Source organism: Hemibagrus wyckioides, linkage group LG21 (genome assembly GCF_019097595.1).
Source record: "Hemibagrus wyckioides isolate EC202008001 linkage group LG21, SWU_Hwy_1.0, whole genome shotgun sequence".
NCBI lineage: Eukaryota > Metazoa > Chordata > Actinopteri > Siluriformes > Bagridae > Hemibagrus > Hemibagrus wyckioides.
This window is the reverse complement of record NC_080730.1, coordinates 5,671,341-5,693,437: the sequence shown is the minus strand read 5'-3', so window position 1 is coordinate 5,693,437 and position 22,097 is coordinate 5,671,341. Positions and strand designations below refer to the sequence as shown.

The 22,097-nt window shown below is 40.6% G+C and overlaps 3 protein-coding genes across 4 annotated transcripts in view; 1 reads left to right on the top strand and 2 right to left on the bottom strand.

Moving 5' to 3' along the window:
• Positions 1 to 2,066: 2,066 nt before the first annotated feature.
• On the bottom strand, positions 2,067 to 3,154 carry LOC131342785 (polyadenylate-binding protein 1-A-like). 2 transcript variants are annotated; one of them, XR_009203064.1, is made up of 4 exons: positions 3,074 to 3,154; positions 2,885 to 2,980; positions 2,395 to 2,620; positions 2,067 to 2,165 (listed from the first exon to the last, which is right to left on the bottom strand). XR_009203064.1 is itself a non-coding variant. In XM_058374000.1 (3 exons), exons 1-3 carry the CDS (start codon positions 3,020 to 3,022, stop codon positions 2,158 to 2,160), a joined length of 372 nt encoding a protein of 123 aa, XP_058229983.1. In that variant the 5' UTR covers positions 3,023 to 3,120; the 3' UTR covers positions 2,067 to 2,157. The 2 variants fall into 2 exon arrangements, 1 of the variants encoding a protein (XP_058229983.1); XM_058374000.1 differs by having other exon boundaries at positions 2,885 to 3,120.
• Positions 3,155 to 14,066: 10,912 nt separating this feature from the next.
• Positions 14,067 to 15,139, top strand: LOC131342277 (aerolysin-like protein). The gene has a single exon (XM_058372996.1). The coding sequence runs from the start codon at positions 14,103 to 14,105 to the stop codon at positions 15,063 to 15,065; it is 963 nt and encodes a 320-aa protein (XP_058228979.1). The 5' UTR covers positions 14,067 to 14,102; the 3' UTR covers positions 15,066 to 15,139.
• A 6,062-nt stretch (positions 15,140 to 21,201) lies between these two features.
• Positions 21,202 to 22,097, bottom strand: part of LOC131342719 (aerolysin-like protein) — a 3,153-nt gene continuing 2,257 nt past the window's right edge. Inside the window, exon 2 of the mRNA XM_058373874.1 lies at positions 21,202 to 22,097. This exon is cut by the window's right edge and continues 1,438 nt beyond it. The gene's annotated coding sequence lies outside the window, so the exon portion shown is untranslated.

The following is a 22,097-nucleotide window of genomic DNA, read 5'->3' as shown; positions in this document are numbered from 1 at the left end:
ATCCCAGATTTTATCACCCTGCCCAATGCACTTTTTCGCGGTGAGACGTGACCAAAAGAAGCCAGAAAGGGCGGAAACTCGCCCAATCTGGCAACACTGCTTGTGAAGTCTCAGGCTTCTGCTTGGCCAGCATGGCTTTACGGTTGAGATTATATTGCTACCTGTTGGTTCTGCTTGCTCTTCACAGCGCTTCAGACCACGGTCTTGCGTTTTCATGTGGACGAAATTTATTAAAAACGAAGGAGGAAAAACTAATGAAACTGGCATGATGGTACCCCTAGAAGAGGGGCCATAATTTGACCACAGGGACACGTTAAACTAAAGTGTGTCCTGTAATTAGCATCACAGGCGTCTTCAGACTCGTACCCAGTCAGTGTGTCTATATAAAGGGTGAAAAGTGGACACTGTGTTTTCGTTATCATGGTGAACATGGAGCACAGAAAGCTAAGGAGAGAGCTGTCTCAGGAGATTAGAAGGACAAGCTTGTTACAGGTAAAGGCTATTATTGATGTTCCTGTTACAGTTACACACAATATTCAGAAGTTTAAGGTGCACAGGACTAATGTAATAGTATTGAGGTCATGTTTAACATTTGTATAATTATGGAATAAAACACTTAGGGCCTGCTGTGATAGGATGCAAGGCAGAGTTACAATCCCACATCTTTCTTTAACCCTTACGTACTGTTCATATCTCAAGTCTTCACACTATGAGCCGGGACGATTTTAGTCAAGAATTCTCTCATAATAATTGTCCATACTAAATGTTTGACCTACAGATCTATATAGAATGTAGAAATAGCCTATCTGACGTTAATACATGGAGGATTAATATTATTTTCTATATTTAATATGATATTTTTCAGGGTTTATTTCACTCATTTTTGGGGAAAATTCGTCTATCATGTTCTGTTTTCATAATATAATGTAATATAACATGATTGGAATATATATTGAATGTTAATAAGGCAAGAATGCTTGTTGTTTACGTTTGGATGCGCCTCCTGTCAGTTACTTTACAGGTCACGTAAGATCCTGGGGGCGTGGCTTCATTAATATGGGCGGGAACTATTCAAACGTCAAACCCACTTAAGATCTGGAGTGCTAATTATGAAAAATAAATCTTACCTTCTGCACCTTTAAATAAATAAAAAGATTGCTCAGGGTGGATCTTTACTGTGTGCTGATGATTAAGGATGTTGTAATTATGATGGTTGTCTTAATTAAAAAGCAACATAAAAAGCGTTTATTTTTAAAAGATTGTGTGTTGACCTCAGGTTAGTTCAGAGGTCATTCAAAACCCTCCTAAAGGTCAACAAAACCAGTTACTTGTGAAGCGACTGACTGTAACGAGCTGGTGATGTTCAATAAGGACCGAGACTTTCTGTTTTCAGTGAACGTCGATGTGTTTCTGAATTTGCAGACGAGGTTTGATGTGTGATTTTCTTTTCTAATAGCATTTTATTTTTTTCTAATTTGTTATGGAGTAATAAACACGTGGATCGATTAGGTTTGATGTTAGAAATAAACAGCGACGGATGGCTTGTGTGTTTTCTCGCTTGTTTGTGCGGAGCAAAGAGCAAAGGAAATATGCTCAAAGTTTCTCTTAGGTCAATAATGTTTATGAAACCATGTTTAGGGCACCACACACACACACACACACAGGCACACTTTTTTGTGTAGCCAGTCTACCTCTGCCATGTATTTTGGGATGTAGGAACTCCCATGTACAAAGAGTAAGCAGAGCTCAGGAGTGTGTGTGAGTTACGATACGAGTCAGATTGGTGACAGGTGATGCAGCAGACGTCCTTCTTTAACATCACGTGTTCTGCCGTGTGAGTCTCTGATCAGTGTTACAAACAGGATCTGTATTTATATTTATATATTTACTCAGTTAGTTATAACTCAGTTATTACATAGTTCATAATTGAGGTTCAGTCATTAATTAATTCTGTTTTCCTGAGGTGGAAATTTTTAGCGGATTATTTTAAAGCTGCCGCTGTGTGAGGCGTTTTCACCAACATTTATTTACTGTGATTAAAAACTCAGACCATTTCAGTAGCAATAGGAACATTTTATTGAATTGAATTGAATTTATTGTAAAGATTTTTAATTTTATTGAGTCTCTGTAGGGTTCCTGGCAGTTTGGTACAGCAGATTAATGACCTGAAAGAGAAAAGAAGAGTTGTGTTACTGTGTGTGTGTGTGTGATTCACAGGTATCGGTTCTTCTTATACATAACAATAATTGTCTAATCTTTTGTACCGGTATGAGCTTTACACTCCTCTAGATTATATTGTTACATTCATATGTATTGTATAGGAAGCTCCCTAGGTAGTGCACAACAATCCTCATACTGTAAGACATTTTAAGTACAAACACGGCAGTGACTCACGCTGTGGCCAGAACCTCTTCGCGTCTTTCTTGTAACACGGCTTGCGTGTCCAGTTTCTTCGATTTTTCAGCCTGGCCAGTTCCTCTTTGGATTTTGACAGCGCGATGAACAGAACCTTCGTTCCCAGGATCTTCCCGTTTAGCTCGCTTATGGCTGTTTTGGCCTCTGCTTCATTGGAGTATGTCACATAGCCATATCCTTTTGAGCGCCCGTTTTCCATCATCAGCTGTATGAGGAGATGTGGAAAGCAAAGCATTACACTCCCGCTAACGTACATAGAAACAGAGCAGCTATGTTGTGAACTGGGATTGAACCCCCCTATAGTCCATATGTACGTCTTCTGTGTTAAAGGTCATTTCAGACAGCAGCTATACAAAATACAGTGTATGAAAAAACACCCCACTATACACTCGTCTCCTAACTTAGAGAGTACGATGAAGTGAACACAGTGTATTGGGAAAGGAAGAAACTGGAGGGATTAGTAGCTAACCTTAAAGCTGATGATGTCTCCGAACGGGAGGAACTCATTAAAGAGGCGCTGTTCACTGATCCTGGGGTCCACGTCTTTAACGAATAGTTCAACTCCCTGCAAAACAGAGGGATAACAGAGGATCCAGTTAACATACATTGCATTAAATAAGCCAATCAGAAAGCTCAAACTGTAAGAAAAGAAACCTACAAATAAACAGAAAATCACAAAGCAGCATGAGAGTAAAAGTGAGGCTCTGATAATCAGATTTTACTGTGGGACATTAGCGACATGCCCCATGTCCATATATGGACACAAAGGCCCTCTCAGGTCTGCAATCTGCAGACAGACTTTAATGCTGTACCGTGATGTTTGGTGAGCTGTCATCTTCTTGGTTGCTGATTTTTCGGCCACCATTGTTGGGGTCCTGAATTTTAATCTGTAGGAAATACAAGTTGGAGTTAAATTGTGAATGTTCTAGAGACAGATTAGGAGTGAAACATCTGGAGTTAATATATGAAAACCCCATTATAAGAATTAAGCATTTTTAAAGTAGTGTTTTTTTATTTCTTACCAGCTGTTTCTGCCTCATCTGTTCCTGAGCATCCTCTGCCTTCTCCTTCTGTGTCTCAGGAGACACTGGTGCAGGCAGGGTCTCGGGTACAGGCAGAGTCTCAGGTGCAGGCAGGGTCTTGGGTACAGATGGGACCTCGGCTGCAGGCAGGGCCTCGGGTTCAGGCAGGGCCTCGGGTTCAGGCAGAGCCTCAGGTACAGGCAGGGTCTCGGGTACAGACGGGACCTCAGCTGCAGGCAGGGCCTCGGGTTCAGGCAGGGCCTCGGGTGCAGGCAGGGCCTCGGCTGTAGGCAGCGTCTTTGGTTCAAGCAGGGCCTTTGGTTCAGACAGGACCTCGGGTTCTGGCAGGGCCTCTGGTTCAGACAGGGCCTCGGGTGCAGGCAGGGCCTCGGCTGTAGGCAGGGCCTCGGGTTCAGGCAGGGCCTCGGGTTCAGGCAGGGCCTCGGCTGTAGGCAGGGCCTCGGGTTCAGGCAGGGCCTCGGGTGCAGGCAGGGCCTCGGCTGTAGGCAGGGCCTCGGGTTCAGGCAGGGCCTCGGGTTCAGGCAGGGCCTCGGCTGTAGGCAGGGTCTCTGGTTCAAGCAGGGCCTCTGGTTCAGGCAGGGCCTCGGGTTCAGGCAGGGCCTCAGGTGAAGACAGTGCCTCGGGTTCAGGCAGGGCCTCAGCTGCAGAGAGGGCCTCGGGTGAAGGCAGTGGCTCGGGTTCAAGCAGGGCCTCGGATGCAGGCAGTGCATCGGGTGCAGGCAGGGCCTCGGGAGGAGGCAGGGCCTCGGCTGTAGGCAGGGTCTCTGGTTCAAGCAGGGCCTCTGGTTCAGGCAGGGCCTCAGGTGCAGGCAGGGCCTCGGTTGCAGAGCGGGCTTCGGGCTCAGGCAGGGCCTCGGGTGCAGGCAGGGCCTCGGGTTCAGGCAGTGCCTCGGGTTCAGGCAGGGCCTCAGCTGCAGAGAGGGCCTCAGGTGAAGGCAGTGGCTCGGGTTCAAGCAGGGCCTCGGGTGCAGACAGGGCCTCGGGTGCAGGCAGGGCCTCGGGTGCAGACAGGGCCTCGGGTGCAGACAGGGCCTCTGGTGCAGATAGGGCCTCGGGTGCAGGCAGGGCCTCGAGTGCAGACAAAGCCTCGGGTGCAGAGAGAGCCTCGGGTGCAGGCAGGGCTTCCATAGATTCTTGGATATTTCTAAGTTCATGCATGTGCTCGTGCCTGGTGATGTCCACAGGGTCGGACACAGCGTACTGCACAGGGTTCTGCACAGGGTACTGTACAGGGCTGTACATCTGGGAGTCCACAGGGTTCTCCACAGGGTATTGCACAGGGCTGTACATCTGGGAGTCCACAGGGTTCTCCACAGGGTACTGTACAGGGCTGTACATCTGGGAGTCCACAGGGTTCTCCACAGCGTACTGTACAGGGCTGTACATCTGGGAGTCCACAGGGTTCTCCACAGGGTATTGCACAGGGCTGTACATCTGGGAGTCCACAGGGTTCTCCACAGGGTATTGCACAGGGCTGTACATCTGGGAGTCCACAGGGTTCTCCACAGGGTATTGCACAGGGCTGTACATCTGGGAGTCCACAGGGTTCTCCACAGGGTATTGCACAGGGCTGTACATCTGGGAGTCCACAGGGTTCTCCACAGGGTATTGCACAGGGCTGTACATCTGGTAGTCCACAGGGTTCTCCACAGCGTACTGCACACTGTTGTACATGGGGTAGTACACAGGGCAGTACACCGGGTAGTACACAGGGCAGTAGACAGGGTAGTACACAGGGCAGTAGACAGGGTAGTTGACGGGGCAGTAGACAGGGCAGTAGACAGGGGTGTGGACGTCGGATGTACAGGACACCGTTTCTTCAGGCTGGAACTGAAAGTAGAGACAGAGCTGGCTTTTAGAGAAACACATTCTTTCAGAAGAACAAAAAGAAATGAACAGGTTCATACTGAGGCTTACTGATGTAAAAATAATGACAGAAACAGATCTGGATTTATTTCTTATTGTACTGTATCTTCAGCTTCTGTGTTAAATCATCATGTCCAAGGCTTTAGTGCTCACTAAGACAATACTCTTTACTGTCTTACTGTTTAATATCAAATTAATATTAATGTAAGTGAATATTAAACAATACAAACTTAATATTAGACTATACATTTCCATAAATGGATCCTGATAATCAACAAAATCATAATGAGGAAACTTACCATTTTCCAAACTCTGTGGTGTGACGTGTGTGTGATAAGAAAAGTGTGTTGTGTTAAAAGAAAAGTGTGTTGTGTTAAAAGTAAAGTGTTTTGTGTTAAAAATAGTGTTTTGTGAGAAAAGTAAAGTGTTTTGTGTTAAAAGTAAAGTGTTTTGTGTTAAAAGTAAAGTGTTTTGTGTTAAAAATAGTGTTTTGTGAGAAAAGTAAAGTGTTTTGTGTTAAAAATAGTGTTTTGTGAGAAAAGTAAAGTGTTTTGTGAGAAAAGTAAAGTGTTTTGTGTTAAAAGTAAAGTGTTTTGTGAGAAAAGTAAAGTGTTTTGTGTTAAATGTAAAGTGTTTTGTGAGAAAAGTAAAGTGTTTTGTGAGAAAAGTAAAGTGTTTTGTGTTAAAAGTAAAGTGTTTTGTGAGAAAAGTAAAGTGTGTTGTGTTAAATGTAAAGTGTTTTGTGTTAAATGTAAAGTGTTTTGTGTTAAATGTAAAGTGTGTTGTGAGAAAAGTAAAGTGTTTTGTTAGAAAAGTGTAAAATCGCTCTCTGGCTCTCTGAAGCTTGTTCACGGTGTCAAGGTGTGTAGTGTGAATGTGAATAGATGGTCAGTTTTTTTTTTAGCAGGTGACCAGTGGAATTCCGAGTTCTGTTCCGCGTTTTGTTCTGTGACACCTCATGATGTCACATGACTCCTCCCACTGCACCCTCAATGTTGTACACTAACAACATATGGAACCATGTGTTTATCTTCACAACCACAACAAAACATGCCAATCATTATATTAGATTCAAATGATAATATCCTGACTAGGATTTTAAGATATGAGCGACTCAGCCCCATGAGGCCTCACTCAGTTTTTGTACTAAAACATGTTCACACTGGTGTCTTAATGGTTTAATCCCAGCCTACATATCTGAGTGAATGTCACGATTAGCTGATTTCTATGAACAGTTATCACATGAAGTGAAGTTATTAGGTGTATTTTCTCCTCATGCTGCTTTTTTTCTGTCAGATTGAATGATTTTCTCAGCCATTACTTACACTACAATCCTGCCTCCTGCTCTGATTTTGTCAAAATGGCTTAATAAATAAAATACTCCATATATTTGATAGGACAGAATAGATATTATAGATTTGGCAGGAAGTCCCAATACAACTTTGTGGGGTTTATTTTTTTGCAGAAATGAGCTCTTTTGCCTAGCACCCTACATGTTTTCTACACAAACACTGTACATAATTCCACACATGCACTTTATCCAGAACAGTTACTCACAACAATCATCTTATATTCACACACCGCATTTCATCAGTCACTGTATCGCTTCATATGCTGCATTTTTATTAGAGATTTTATCTAAGTTATTTTTCCACTCTTTTCCACTCTAATGCCACTTTATTTCACTTGCCTCTCTGTTCTGCACAGCTATTTCACTTCATCTAATTTGATATTTTCTTATTTTATCTCATTTTTATTCTTTTTAAATCCACTCTTTTCAACCCTATTCTACGTGATGTCCGTCACTGCTTGACCAATTTGCAATTTGTAGATCTTGTCAGTCTGCTCATTAGTATTGGCACCCATGTCATTTCATGTTTATCTTTCTCTGATGCACTCTTTAAACTGCCTAGAGTCATGGAAACACCACGATGAAGTAAAACTGCACTACGTTACAGGGTTTCAAAGTCCTTCATAACTCTCACAAAAAAAAGACGGAGTCATTCCAAGGTGAGGAAATGTGGACGAGAAAACTTTGGGTCACGCAAAACTGGAGACTCCTGAACAAATACTCAAGAAACAGCTTCTCGGAGAACACCTTATTATATCGGTGATAGATTTTCCTAAGCTGTTTATATTGAACACGAAACACGTTAGTAGAGATATAACAATATACCGGAACCCCTATGTTGTTATAAACCTTGTAGCCAAAATCGTCTCCTGTTACGGTATCGTATTATAAATTTTGCATAAATTGAGGGGAAAAGAAAGGAACATAGAGAAACAGTCTGATTGTGCATATTTATTTACAGTTTAAAAAAAAAAAAAAACACATGGAGACAGGCAACGTGTAAACGTTACGTTACACAAAGTCTATGCAACATCATTAGTGGTTATGGCTTTGATAGAGAAAAATATTAATGCCAAAATATCGAAAATGGCGCAAACACATGTTATATCTGTGCTTCTCTATACACCGAGTCGTTCATCGCCCTTTTAGGACTTTATTATTACATAACTGTAGAAATTGTCAGGATCAAAAATACCAGTGTTACAAAATACTGTTCAACAAGTGTGTGTTATGCACAAGAGAATATCAATTTCCTTTCATATAAAAATGTAAGCATGTTAAAATAAGCTCCTCTGTATGTAGAAAAACACAAGTGGTTGCCTAATAGACAGTTTATACAGGTTTTGCACCAACTAATAATGACCGGATCAGTGGTACGGCCCGTTCTGCTGTCTCTCAGACCAAAAGCCACTCCTCATATCCGCCAAGCGTTGGGTCTCCAAGCCTACAAACCAGCTACAGTCCATGGAGCTAGGGAATAACTAAACCTCGTTCTTCAACCAGGTTCATCATCGCTTAACCACTTCAGAAGTGACGCGACATAAACAGTGACAGTATTTCTTCAGGTGTCAGTCAATGATTCTGTGCTAAAAATAATAATAAAAATAAATAATAAACCACCCCGGATAGAACAGTATCTTTGGTCGTCTCGCTCCTCATCACATCTCAAGGCACATGATAGAAGAACGCTTCAACATCGTCGATTTTCATATTTCACGCACTTCTAGTCAGATACTTAAATATGATCAGAATCAGTGGGTCTGATATAAAGACGTGAGAGTAGTAATGAAAAAGCAAAGAGATCGGATTCGCGTGTTAGACCGAATACAGCAGTACAGCAGACTCAGCAGTACATCATTATAAATATTTCTATACTAACCTAACCTCCAGAGGGCGCCCTTTCACAAACACATCATCTGCCTAGGATAAACCCCGGTCTCTTGAGAACCGATTATCCTGAACATTTTAGTGCTCTGGGAAATGGAAGAAAGATTTTCACTGTGCGGTAATGAATATGTGACAAATAAAGCCTCTTTCTTCTTTCTTTCAGTGCAGAGAACGTCATCGGGCCGGGTTCTACCTCTTCTGGGCTCCGGCAATGCCAGCATTGCACCACAGCTCGACCCTCCTCTCACCTCAGATCTGTAGGAGAAACTGCACCTGCAAAATAATTGAGCTCACAGCTTAGTTCTGGTATTAAACCCCCCAAAAACTGTGATTGGCTCAGTCGCCTCGCCCTCGTTTCTGTAGTCGAGTGTGTGTTAGGGGTCAGGGCGTGGCCGGTTTGAGCAGGATGCCCTGCAGGTCATCTGGAAGCGAGAGGATAATAGAGTCAATGTGGGCCTGAAGTTTGGCCAGCGTCCCTGCTCTTACCGGCAGCTGCTCTCGCTCAGCCTGTGTCTGGGAAACAGAGGGAACATCATGAAGAACATTACACAAAGTAACTGACGTGTAAAATGCAACCAGATAAAAATAAATAAATACATAAAAACCAACCAGTTTATCTTTCAGCTTGAGAACAAGATCGACCGTCTCCACTTCGGTGTGTTTTTGAACCCGCAGCTGTAGATCCTTAATAGTGCTAAGAAAAAAATCAGTCTTACTTTCCAGGCAGAGATGCTTTTCTGTAAAGGCATGAGACTGGCCACATAGCGCTCCTGCAACATCAAGCACATATTCTCAGATTAGTAAGGAATGTATTTTTCAATCTTAAGAGTTTAACAGGAACTGCAGATATGTGAAATAATCTGACTTTTATATTTATATTGTTTCTTATGATGAGGAAATTTTCACCCAGCCTTTTAACGACCAAGTGAGATCATCACCATCACGAATCATATCTACATGACCCATCACCTCTCTCACACATCCGACAGATCCCTGGCATCCTTCCTACACATAACGGTTACTGAATAAATCTACTCTTAGCCAGCAAAACCACACCACTGATCCCATGGGACATGGGGTTTCCACTGGGAAGAACTATTATGAAGATTAAAGATTTCTCAGAATGCTTTCACGTCTTTTTCCCTCAGTAGTGTAGCTGGAGAAGTGTAACCCTGCTCATGTAATGTGTACAGCTGGGGCATGGTCGAGAGTCAGCTGTGGAGAGAGAGAGAGTTTAAGTTCATCTGTCTCCAAAATCCTCTTTCCCACCTACCTTCACACACCCCAAGGTCTACTGTAACTGTAACAATGCTTTATAATCAGCCAATTAACTCAGCTAACTTCCTCGGTAGATTATCATGAGTAATAAAGCTAAATTAGAGATTATGAGTCCAAGAGAGCAAGACTGGGTGGAATATGCTCTCCTTCTTGCTCTTGTGTCAATCATGGGCATCTGTGAGCACACGAACACTGAAGGGGCAAATTGCACCATTTCCTCTGAGCGTGTTACGCCACCCAATGATGCAGCATGAGCAGCAGTTTGAACAGATTATGTAACAAGGGCAATGTGGTCATTTTGCACCGTGGTGCACTTTTACACTCGTGATACTGCCTAGTAAAAACACATTTCCTGTTCTAAAGGATTACTGATATACACCAATCAGGCATAACATTATGAACCACAAATAATAATTTGATAGCAATTTTAGGACAGTTGGTATACGAATTAATCGATTTTCACCCTGATTAAACAGTAAGCACTGATGGTGGTTGCTGCTTTAAATCCTCTAAGTTGCCAGGTGAGGCCCATGGAGGATCTTCTGAGAACATCTTGGTGCCAGATACCACAGCACACCTTCAGGGATCTAGTGGAGTCCATGCCTTCGACGGGTCAGGGCTGTTTTGGCAGCAGAAGTGGGACCAACATTATTATTATAACAATATTAGGCTGTTATTTGAACAGGTCTTTATTTTGTTTCCTCTGGATTTAAGCCTTCTTTATGAATTGAAAGCAGCCAGGCAATCCAAGGTGGTGGCACTGCAGTAGCAAGCTCCGAATCCAAAATGCTATTCATGTGTTTAGCCTGACTGTACTTGATACATAAACACCAGAGACTGCGGTGTTCATGTATTCGATCGCCAGACACTGTTACAGTACAGTAATCATGCAACAGCCAAGCTGCATGTGCTGGAGAACCTTCGCGACCTTGGCTTGCTGCAAACACCAGGCCTTCTGTCCTCCAGTGGTGTAGAGCTAACAGCCTCTGTTTTGTCTCTGAACATGGACAAAACTTAAAGAGATGACTCGAGGAGAGCACAGAGTGACTTGACATTATCGAGAACTGTCTATATAATAAGCCACACCTATTTAGTTCTTCAGCGACACCTTACACAGTCGCCTAATCAGCTGGTCTTTTAACAGTATTTTCCAATGAACATGATATCCTCAGGTTCTTGATCTTGGCTGACAGAAGTGGACGTTGATGTGGTCTTCTGCTATTGTAGCTTAAGGTTGTGCATTCTGAGATGCTTTTCTGCTCATCACGCTTGTAAAGAGTGAGCATGAGTTACTATAAACTCTAGAGATTGTTGTAGGTGAAAATCCCAGATGATTGGGAGTTTCTGAAATACTGAATTTTCCAATATCCATGCCACGTGACAGAGATCACACTTTTTCTCCACCCTGATGTTTGATATGAACATTAACTGAATCTCTTGACTTCTGTATCTGACTGACTTTAAACACTGTGTCGGAGTCACATGATTGGCTGATTGGATAATTGCATAAATGAGCAAGTGTACAGGTGTTCCTATTAAAGAGAAAGATTAGTTCATAATTTCATTTTGTAATCAGATAATCTACTGTTAAGAAAGCGGATTATTTTGGGTATTTCTCGATTGGTGGAAGCTTTATAGCACCAAAATGTCAAGAAAAAATACACAGAATGGTGTGAAGAAACGAGGTCAGGGCTGATTTCTTTCTAGTCCAGTCTATATGAATATGCAGTGTATTGAATTCCACAAAGTTTTCTCAGAAGAACACGAACGAGGTGGATTATTTTACTCAACACTATTCTCCATAATGCCACTGGAGAAACTAAAAGTAGCATATTTTCCAAAATATTAGAACAAATTACTCAAAAGGACAGACTACATAACCGTAAGATTTTTTTGTTGTTGTTTTTCGAATGAAAGTGTCGCATATTTTTTATTTAGCATGCTTGGCCCAAAATTGCACCCAGTCTTGATTAAAACACTTAAAAAATAGAAATCATGAATGCAGCTTTTAATATTAGATTTATTAATTAATTATTTAATATTAGATTGTTGTCTAATTTATTCTAATGCCACAACTAACCATCACTGCATATAGCATTCTAGTATTCTCACTAATGGTAGCTTTTTCCCCAAAACAACCTGACAGTTTAATTAACCATTTCCGAATGTCCGCTCTCCTCGAACTCCGATGTCTCGGCTAAATCCGAATCATTTTCGTCGTGGACACGAAAGCAGTCTGATGGTCTGGGATGTGGGAGTGACATTTTTTTAAAGAAGTGCTCTGTAGTGATTTCAGATTTCACCAGCCCACTGACTGACCTCACTAAAAGGGGTGGGCGAGAAATGGTCCGGTGAATGGGACTGTAAGAGCGGGCTTTTGGGGCAAAAGCCCATTGATCCATTCAGCAGATTTTTGCATTAGGTAGATGCCTATAGGCCATTTTATGACAGGAGCAGGTAAACCACCCTGGCTTGTACATCATCCAGAAATCTTGAGCAATGGCATAACAGAGTGCAGAACCCTGTATGTCCATGCATGCTTCAACAACCACATTTTAGTGCTTTAGTATGTGAATGTGTGTGTTTTAGTGGTGTGTATGTGTCGGCACTGTGAGCTTTGTCCTTCTCTCTCAGGTTTTCTTTCCTCATATTTTTCTTAGAATATTGAAGTCAACACCTCAGAGTTAAATCCAGTATCAAATTAAAGCAAGTCACGCATAACTGATCAAAATTAGACACCACACTGACCGTACAAAAACTGGCCGACCCGTCTGCCTTGGGCACCAAGATCACAGGGCTACTCCAATCAGTTTGGGACTCCTTGATTAACCACATGTTTAGCATATAGCAGTGTAATTTTCAGTCTCACCTCATGAGTCTAAGCTTCAGAAGAAGAAGCTTCAGGAACTCTGCTCTAATTTGTTCAGTAGCGCATTTTCAGATAATATAAGCTACATGTGAAAAAAAAAAGGCTTCAGAAAAATATAACACAAAATACAGCACATTTGCACGATACTCTAATTTCGGGTTCTGAGGAAAAGCCTTGTGTCATTGTGTTGTTAGGTAGGGCCACGTGAAATGCTGCATGAAACATAATAAAGGTTTTGGGTCATATTTCTGGACACAGCACTTCTTTTGGAACATGGGCATTGCCCAAATCTCAAACTCATATTTCAAGGACTTCTAAGGAAATAAGGATATTTCTGCCTTGCTGTTGTTGAAATTCTGTTTAGAGAGTCTGGCTAAACTAGCACATTCAGGAGTTTCTTAGGAATTATTTGTTAAGAAGGTGTTACTGTAGAACCATGTTCAAATCCTTTTTGTTTGGTACCAACTCAAACAAATACAGCACTGCATTAAAACCTGCCTCATTGTCCAGTAAAGCACTGTGGGTGTTTTTATGATGGCTTTGTCAACCTACTTTCTTTTTATAGTAGTGCTATTATAGAGATGTGATCAACTAGATACAAGTTCTCTCTTGTCGTTTCTTAGGAATTTAGTAGGTTGGACTAAAAGTACCATTTCTGCTGATAAGAGGCAATATAAACCTTCTGTCGTATCCAGTAAACTTACATCCTTAACACGACTCTCTTTAGGAGCGCATTTCTTGCGATCTACTTCTGACCTGCTTCTGTAAGTGTAGCTGTGAGTCTTGTTTGTATTGTTATTGAATGTTATTGAATTTAAGTTTTGGAATTATTATTTGTTCAATATTTTCAAGAGGAAGAGAGATTATAAATATTTATATGATTTCATTCTTTATGCTTCCCTTAAATAACATTATTTACCACATTAGTAATGATTAGCTGTTTTGGGTTTTCATGTTCCTAATTTAGCACTTGTCTAAGTTGTAAATACTGGATCTTGCTTCAGCCTCAGTTCTGCCAGTTCCTTATGGACTACATTCTAATCACAGACTTTATAAACATTGGTCACTATTTATCAATTTGTATAAGTGTTAGATATTATGTTATATAACTTAATATAATATAACGTTAAAAAAACCTTAATGTAAAAGGTTACCCTATCAGTATTAACAAATAACAGACTGCAATGATTTCTTTCTAACGCTTTATGATCTCAATCAGCAAGTAATGCAGCCAGCAGCTCAAAACACGTTGCAGATATTTCAGTATCTTAATGGTAAACAATGTTTACTATTATTGGCCATAATTCTTGCCTGTTCCTCAGAATATTCATTTTCATTTTAACATATTAAACTTGTTTTTGTCTTTGTTAAGGTACACACTAAGTGCAAAATCATGTCATACTTGGCACCAGTCCTTAGAATTGGAGGGCAAGGAGGAAGTGAATTTGATTTTAATGGTATTGGAAACGGCGCCACACTGAAAAAGATCTGGGTTTGGGCCGGCGGCTGGCAGATAAAAGCCATCAAGGTTTGGCTAACTGACGGCCAGTCCAGGCAATTTGGTAACTCTGATGGGAAGTATTCAGAATTTACATTTGAAGATGGAGAGTATTTCACTTCCCTTTCACTTTGGGGAAATGGAGCTGGAACACGTCTGGGTGCCATCAAATTCAAGACGAATTATAAAAACACAACACGTGAGTTCTTCGCACACATGACAGACTGGGGGCTGAAAAAAGAATATCCAATTGATGTGGGATCTGGGATCTGCATGGGAATTGCAGGCCGTGCCGGTGCAGATATTGATTGCTTATGCTTCAAATTCATCAACACCGTCAAGTCTACTAAGCTAACAAATGTTCAGTATCCCACGCTTCATAGTGTGATACCTAATGTCGCTGTTGAGGAAATCAAATCCATGACTTACCGAAATAATACCAGTCAAACTCAAGAATATACATTAGAAACCTCCAAAACAATCACCAAAAAGTCATCCTGGTCTGTGGCCAACAAGATGGAAACCTCCTTTAAAATGGAAGTGAAAGCAGGAATTCCAGAGGTCGTGGAAGTAACAGCTGGATTCAGTCTCACAGTGGGAAGCGAGAGCTCATATGGTTTGGAGAACACTGAGGAGAGATCTGAGCGGTTTTCTTTTCCTGTCAAAGTCCCTCCAGGGAAAACCGTGGATGTGGACATTACAATCGGCCGGGCTACAGTTGATCTCCCCTACAATGGTACGGTCCAGATTACCTGCTACAATAACAGTGTGCTGGAGTTTAAAACCAGTGGAACCTACAAAGGGCTGAGTTACACTGATGCAAAAATGGTAGCGAAGGAATCAGCAAAGAGCCTGTAAATGCTGCATCTACAGAAAGAGCTTGGTGCAGAAGCACATCTTATGATTGCTAAATGATTTTTAAGGAACATACTGAGAACAGAATAGAATAGAACCTGTTAGATGTTTTTGCATATCACACTGTATACTCATCATGATTTTACTGATTGATTTACTTGTTATCTTACTGCTATGAAAATGATTCACTTGACCTCTACTTCTGATTTGAAATAAAAACTCATATCACTTTTTGGCAGAGAGCATGTGGGGTTTTTTTTGTGTGTTTGTGTCTGAGACCTCATTAGTTTTCATTACCAATTCCCATCCTTGGAACAAATTCTGCAGCGGACACTCCCCTCTCACATAGGTTGTTAACTCAATGAACGTTTTTTTGTGGTACACTGAGCTGTATGTTAATTGAATGTTCCCTCCACTGATCACAAGTGAAGTATTTCTATGTGTCTCCTAATTCTCTAACACGCACAGTATTTATAGAGTGGGGGACTCTATAACACAGGAGAATGTCCATCTTGTTTTGGACAGTGAATCCATTCCACAGTGTAAATCTCTAGACCATCAAGAGAGGGCTCTTAGCTTTAAGTTATATATACTTTATTTATCATAATTACATTTAACATTTCGACACTCCTATTTTCTGAAGATTCCAAAGTCAGTTCATGAATAATTTATGTTTTTAAATAAATTGTTTTAGTATTTAAAAACTCCCTCAGATGGTATGAGGAAGAAACCTTGAAAGGAACCAGACTCAAAAGGAAACATCATAAATCATTATAAACACCGGACAGTGTGAATTATCATAAACACTGGAGAGTGTGTTTCTTAATAATAATGTCCTTTCTACAGTCATATACAGTCATTTGGAGTTCTTGAGCCACTTATAAATTAGCATAACATCTGAGGTAACACCTCCATGCCTCCAGAGCCTCCAACAAATGTAGAATGCTATTTTGTGTATTAGGAGGTTGTTATCCTCAAAGCCCTTACAGGGTTACTTTGAAAGTCCGAGATCTTCATGAAGCTGAATCCAAGTGGAGCAGGTATATCTCTAGATGCCTTGGGATCCTTGGTATCTTCTCTGTGAAGGTCCAAAATCTTCATCAAGAGGAACACAACTGGAGTTTTGCTCTATAGATGTCTTGGAATGGGTTTAAATGGAGAAGCAAGTGGAGAGGAATTAGCATAGCTGCTGTTCATAATATTAACAAGCACAAGATGATCATGTGTATTTGATCAGATGTACTGGAGCACAAGATTATGGGATGTATGTTGGCATACTTGTTGGTCATGGTGGGGAGAGGAGGCCACTTGATGTCCACCCCTTACTGGAATCAACAAGGGACAAGGCCATGCTCACCGAGTGTGACACTCCTTCTATTCGCGTAAGAGCTGATGTGGTGCTGAATGGACAGCACCATTTATATGCCATATATATTGCATATAAATTTATGGAAAATGTAAAAAGTTTACGCTACAGTGATATTATATCATGAAAGTAGGGCATTTAAGTAGAAGCATGCAATGGTGATTTCCTCATCTCAAACAATTTATTGAAACAAAAGCCAACAACAGTGGTGGGTATACCACAACAAAAAATGTCAATGTCTCAATAATTTGTCATGTGCCCTTGACCACCAATTACAGCTTGACAACGACGTCTCATGCTGTTCACGAGTCGACTTATTGTCTGCTGAGGCATGGCATTCCACTCTTCTTGAAGATTGAGGTCATTGAGGTTCTGGGGTGCAGGGTTACAAACCTCGACACGGCGACTCAGCTGATCCCATAGGTTTTCTATGGGATTCAGGTCTGGAGAAAGTGCAGTAGTCTCATGATGTCAAAATGTGAACAGCATGATGAAGTTGGACATGTGCATTCAAAAGTGTAGAGAAGGTCAAATTAAGTTCACCTGTAAAGGCATTTAGGTTTAGGTGCATCCTGAAATTTCACCCAAAAGCCGAATATCCTTAACTTTTTGTGAATAGTATATATATATATATATATATATATATATATATATATATATATATATATATATATATATATATATATATAGGATATCATCTGTAACCCTACATGCTGTCTTGTGTGAATGCCTTGATTCCATGAAATCTTTTTGTTAATCATAAAACCTTGGTTGAGAATGGTTCTGAAGTAATAGCTTCTGCTTCCTGTCTGGGACACAATCTCAAAGAACCATCTTTTATTCCAGACACAGACTTCCAGAGAACAATAATAGGACTTTTATGCCCTCTTATATCGACCCACTGGCAAGGAAAGCCCAGATATAATCTTGCACAATGACTAGATAAGTTCAAATAAAATTAAAGCAATATAAAGTTGCTAGGTGTTACAGGTACTCTGCACTTGTGAAATTATACATGAATGCTTTTAGTGGTTCATGTATAAACAGACCAACTTCCATTACAGTGTCCAAGTACAATTTTTCTCAATCAATACACCACTTTTCTCTAACTTCAGGTTAATATTCTTACAACAATGAACACAGAACACTTCTTTCTTTTCCAGTAACTTGATAACAACTTAACGTGGTCATTTATAACCAAATGGTCATTTATAGCCAATGAGGTTAGTAGAACTCAACAAAATGTGTGTTGCAACAAAATGTGTGTAAATTTTCAATCATTAAATATTAGCCAAAGTGTGTTCCATTTTAGTAATATACTAATAGTAATATATTTTAGTAAAATATATATATATATATAGGTGTAAGTCTACATATAAAGTTTTAACGCATATCATAGAAGCAAGATTGCTTTATTAGCCATTATAAATTTGAATAACCTACCTCTCAAGAATAGTAGATAAGCTTACTAAAAAAGTGATAAGAACCAAAAGCCATCATTCACGGTGAAATGAAGGTCACTTAAAAGCTCATGGATTATAAGAGCTAGGCAGAAAATATTTAGGTAGAAAAATAGCATACCATGATGAGTTCACTGAAAAGGACCATGGAGTCTTTAGTATTTGTAAAGCATGTGGTTAATAAACGACATCTATGTCCATGAGTCTTGGCATTATGAGACCCAAAATGACCCCTTTAAACCCACAAAGAGAAGAAGCAGACCTGTGGACTTTAATGCTGTGCCTGATCTTTCAGTGTATTTCTTCATTCCTAATGCAAACAGGATGTTTGCTGTGAATTCCGGTCAACACTGGTCAACAGTGATGTTTCATCATATCATATCCCAACTGCAGGTGTGCACATTGTTTTGCCATGCTGTTTTGAGTAGGTTGTAATCAAGAAAAAGGACTTTGTGGGCATAGACCTTGGATAAGTCTATAATGATTCTTTTGCCATTGTCCTTGGCCTGACCTTGACTCAATGAAAGGTCATGGGATGGTTTCTAAGCCGTATCTGACAAGGCAAAAAAGGTGTAAGGAGGGACCTGAGCCCCTGAGCTGTGCTTTAAGAAGGAAAGGAATAGATATATAAGATGACAGGGATAGTTCAGCCATTACATATCGTTATTATGCTATATATATATATATATATATATATATATATATATATATATATATATATATATATATATATATATATATAAGCATTAAAAATCTTTTATGAATGTGATCGTGATCATGGGTCAGGTTGAGAATTATAATGCTTTAAGTTTTCTTTTCTTTCAAATGTGTTTCTCATTTCATTTTTACCCTTTTCCAAGGTTTATTTTGTACCTTTTGTGTGGTACAGTTAATTATAAAACTGTAAAAGTAACAGCCTATAGCAGTATCTGTTGAGACATTTTGTGTTTATTATTATTTATTTATTTATTGGAAATGTTTGTATGTCTTTTGTAAAGACAAGCTCTTTAAACTCTCCTTTATTATAAGCACTACATGTGTAGGATATATTATCACATATTCATATATCACATATCTTGCATTAAGTGCACTGCAAATTTAATAAATGTGTAAAGTATTCTTATCTGTGTGATAAATTTGGTCATTAAACAAGAATACATGAATAAATGTGGACAGTACTATAAGTATTTAACGGAAATATACAGCAATGATAATGGAAATCTGCTCATGTTAATGTCTTTCAATAGGCAAAGTATATTGAGTCCTCTCAGGAGAGAACATTTCTACAATTTACATTTCTGGCATTTGGCAGACGCCCTTATCCAGAGCAACTATTTTATACAACTGAGCAAGTGAGGGTTAAGGGCCTTTCTCAGGGGCCCAGCAGTTGCAGCTTGGTGGACCTGGGATTCAAACTCACAACCTTCCAATCAGCAGTCCAACATGACCTTAACCAATAAACTACCACATCCCATATCAATAGTTATTAATGTCTAAAACTGCATGTCATGTTATTAAGTGGCTAGTATATAGTATATATACACTATATTGCCAAAAGTATTCGCTCACCCATCCAAATAATCAGAATCAGGTGTTCCAATCACTTCCATGGCCACAGGTGTATAAAATCAAGCACCTAGGCATGCAGACTGTTTTTACAAACATTTGTGAAAGAATGGGTCGCTCTCAGGAGCTCAGTGAATTCCAGCGTGGAACTGTGATAGGATGCCACCTGTGCAACAAATCCAGTCGTGAAATTTCCTCGCTCCTAAATATTCCACAGTCAACTGTCAGTTGTATTATAAGAACGTGGAAGTGTTTGGGAACGACAGCAACTCAGCCACGAAGTGGTAGGCCACGTAAACTGACGGAGCGGGGTCAGCGGATGCTGAGGCGCATAGTGCGAAGAGGTCGCCAACTTTCTGCAGTCAATCGCTACAGACCTCCAAACTTCATGTGGCCTTCAGATTAGCTCAAGAACAGTGCGCAGAGAGCTTCATGGAATGGGTTTCCATGGCCGAGCAGCTGCATCCAAGCCATACATCACCAAGTGCAATGCAAAGCGTCGGATGCAGTGGTGTAAAGCACGCCGCCACTGGACTCTAGAGCAGTGGAGACGCGTTCTCTGGAGTGACGAATCGCGCTTCTCCATCTGGCAATCTGATGGACGAGTCTGGGTTTGGCGGTTGCCAGGAGAACGGTACTTGTCTGACTGCATTGTGCCAAGTGTAAAGTTTGGTGGAGGGGGGATTATGGTGTGGGGTTGTTTTTCAGGAGCTGGGCTTGGCCCCTTAGTTCCAGTGAAAGGAACTCTGAATGCTTCAGCATACCAAGACATTTTGGACAATTCCATGCTCCCAACTTTGTGGGAACAGTTTGGAGCTGGCCCCTTCCTCTTCCAACATGACAGTGCACCAGTGCACAAAGCAAGGTCCATAAAGACATGGATGACAGAGTCTGGTGTGGATGAACTTGACTGGCCTGCACAGAGTCCTGACCTCAACCCGATAGAACACCTTTGGGATGAATTAGAGCGGAGACTGAGAGCCAGGCCTTCTCGTCCAACATCAGTGTGTGACCTCACAAATGCGCTTCTGGAAGAATGGTCAGAAATTCCCATAAACACACTCCTAAACCTTGTGGACAGCCTTCCCAGAAGAGTTGAAGCTGTTATAGCTGCAAAGGGTGGACCGACGTCATATTGAACCCTATGGATTAGGAATGGGATGTCACTTAAGTTTATATGCGAGTCAAGGCAGGTGAGCGAATACTTTTGGCAATATAGTGTATATTTAACAACAGCATTAAATAATGCAATGATAAAAAAATAGATTAAAGGACAAATGGTATAACAGCAATGTGGCAATACAAGATAAGAATAAGAACAAGTTCAAAATATTACTCATCCATCCATTTTTTATACACGCTTTATTCCTAATTAGGGTCACAGGGATCTGCTGGAGCTTATCTCAGCACACATTGGGCAAAAGGCAGGGGTACACAGAGTCCATCACAGTCCACCCAGTCCATCACAGGGCCACACATAGACAGACAACCGCACAGTCACACCTATGGAGAATTACCAATCAACCTAATGTACATGTTTTTGAACCCAGGATCAAAATATCATCTTAAATCGTTATTTGAAAGTGAGATATTAGATATTAGTAGCGTTTTTAGTGATGCCAAAAACGTTGTTGGAAATATTACCTTCTGAGGATCAATACAAGTTTAACTCACAGGGACACAGTTGACTTTAAAGTAATAGATTTATTTCTCATCATGGCAGAGGAGAAAAACTCCGAAGTGACCGAAGTGTTACATGCAAATATATAGTTCACCACACAGGGCTTGTGCTTTGTTATTGGTTACATATAAACTAAAAACTTGGTTAAACTAAAAAAAAATGGACATGAATTATCACATATGATTACATAATTAACAAGAAAGGAAATACATATATGATGAAAATCAACTTCACATCAGTCCTGATAGAGAGAGTCTCCCTCTCAGGACCTTCTTGCTGTGAGGCAACAGTGCTAACCACTAAGCCACCGTGCTGCCTGCTTTCTATCATAATAACTCTAAATCACACACAGAAGCAGATATACACCAGTCTTCTGGTAACATAATAAAATGTGGTAGCTACACAGTATAACAGAGGATTACATCAAGATACTACTCATAAGAAATAACTCATGGATAAATGATTCCTTTACTGATATATGATGGATATGTCGAAATGTAACACGTAAATTAGTTCTTGTTCCTGTTGCCACTAAAAGTCGCATGATTAGTCAGTTAATCGGTAATTTTAGTTTACACTAACAGTTCTGAGAAGTACAAGGTGAGTTAAATACTGTCTCTAAATACTATCAGTTGACCTTAATATTTCCCCCAAGGTGTGGTTGGTGAGGGGGTTGAGACTTTGGGACGTGAAGGTTGAGACTCATTAACTTGCACTCACTTTCCAGCAGATATAAGAAGCTCTTGACAGTGATGTAGTGATGTCTGGATTCGCTGTATACAGTGTTCTAAGTATTTCATCTCTTTTGTATCCTCGTGATGCACGTGTAGGCAGCTCCAGGTCACTTCCAGCTGGCATGTCTGAATCAAAACCATAAATCAGCCACTTCACAGCTCAGGTTTAATGGTCCACTTAATGGCACAGATGTTAATTGGTGGATCATGTTAGCTTGGAGTAATAGT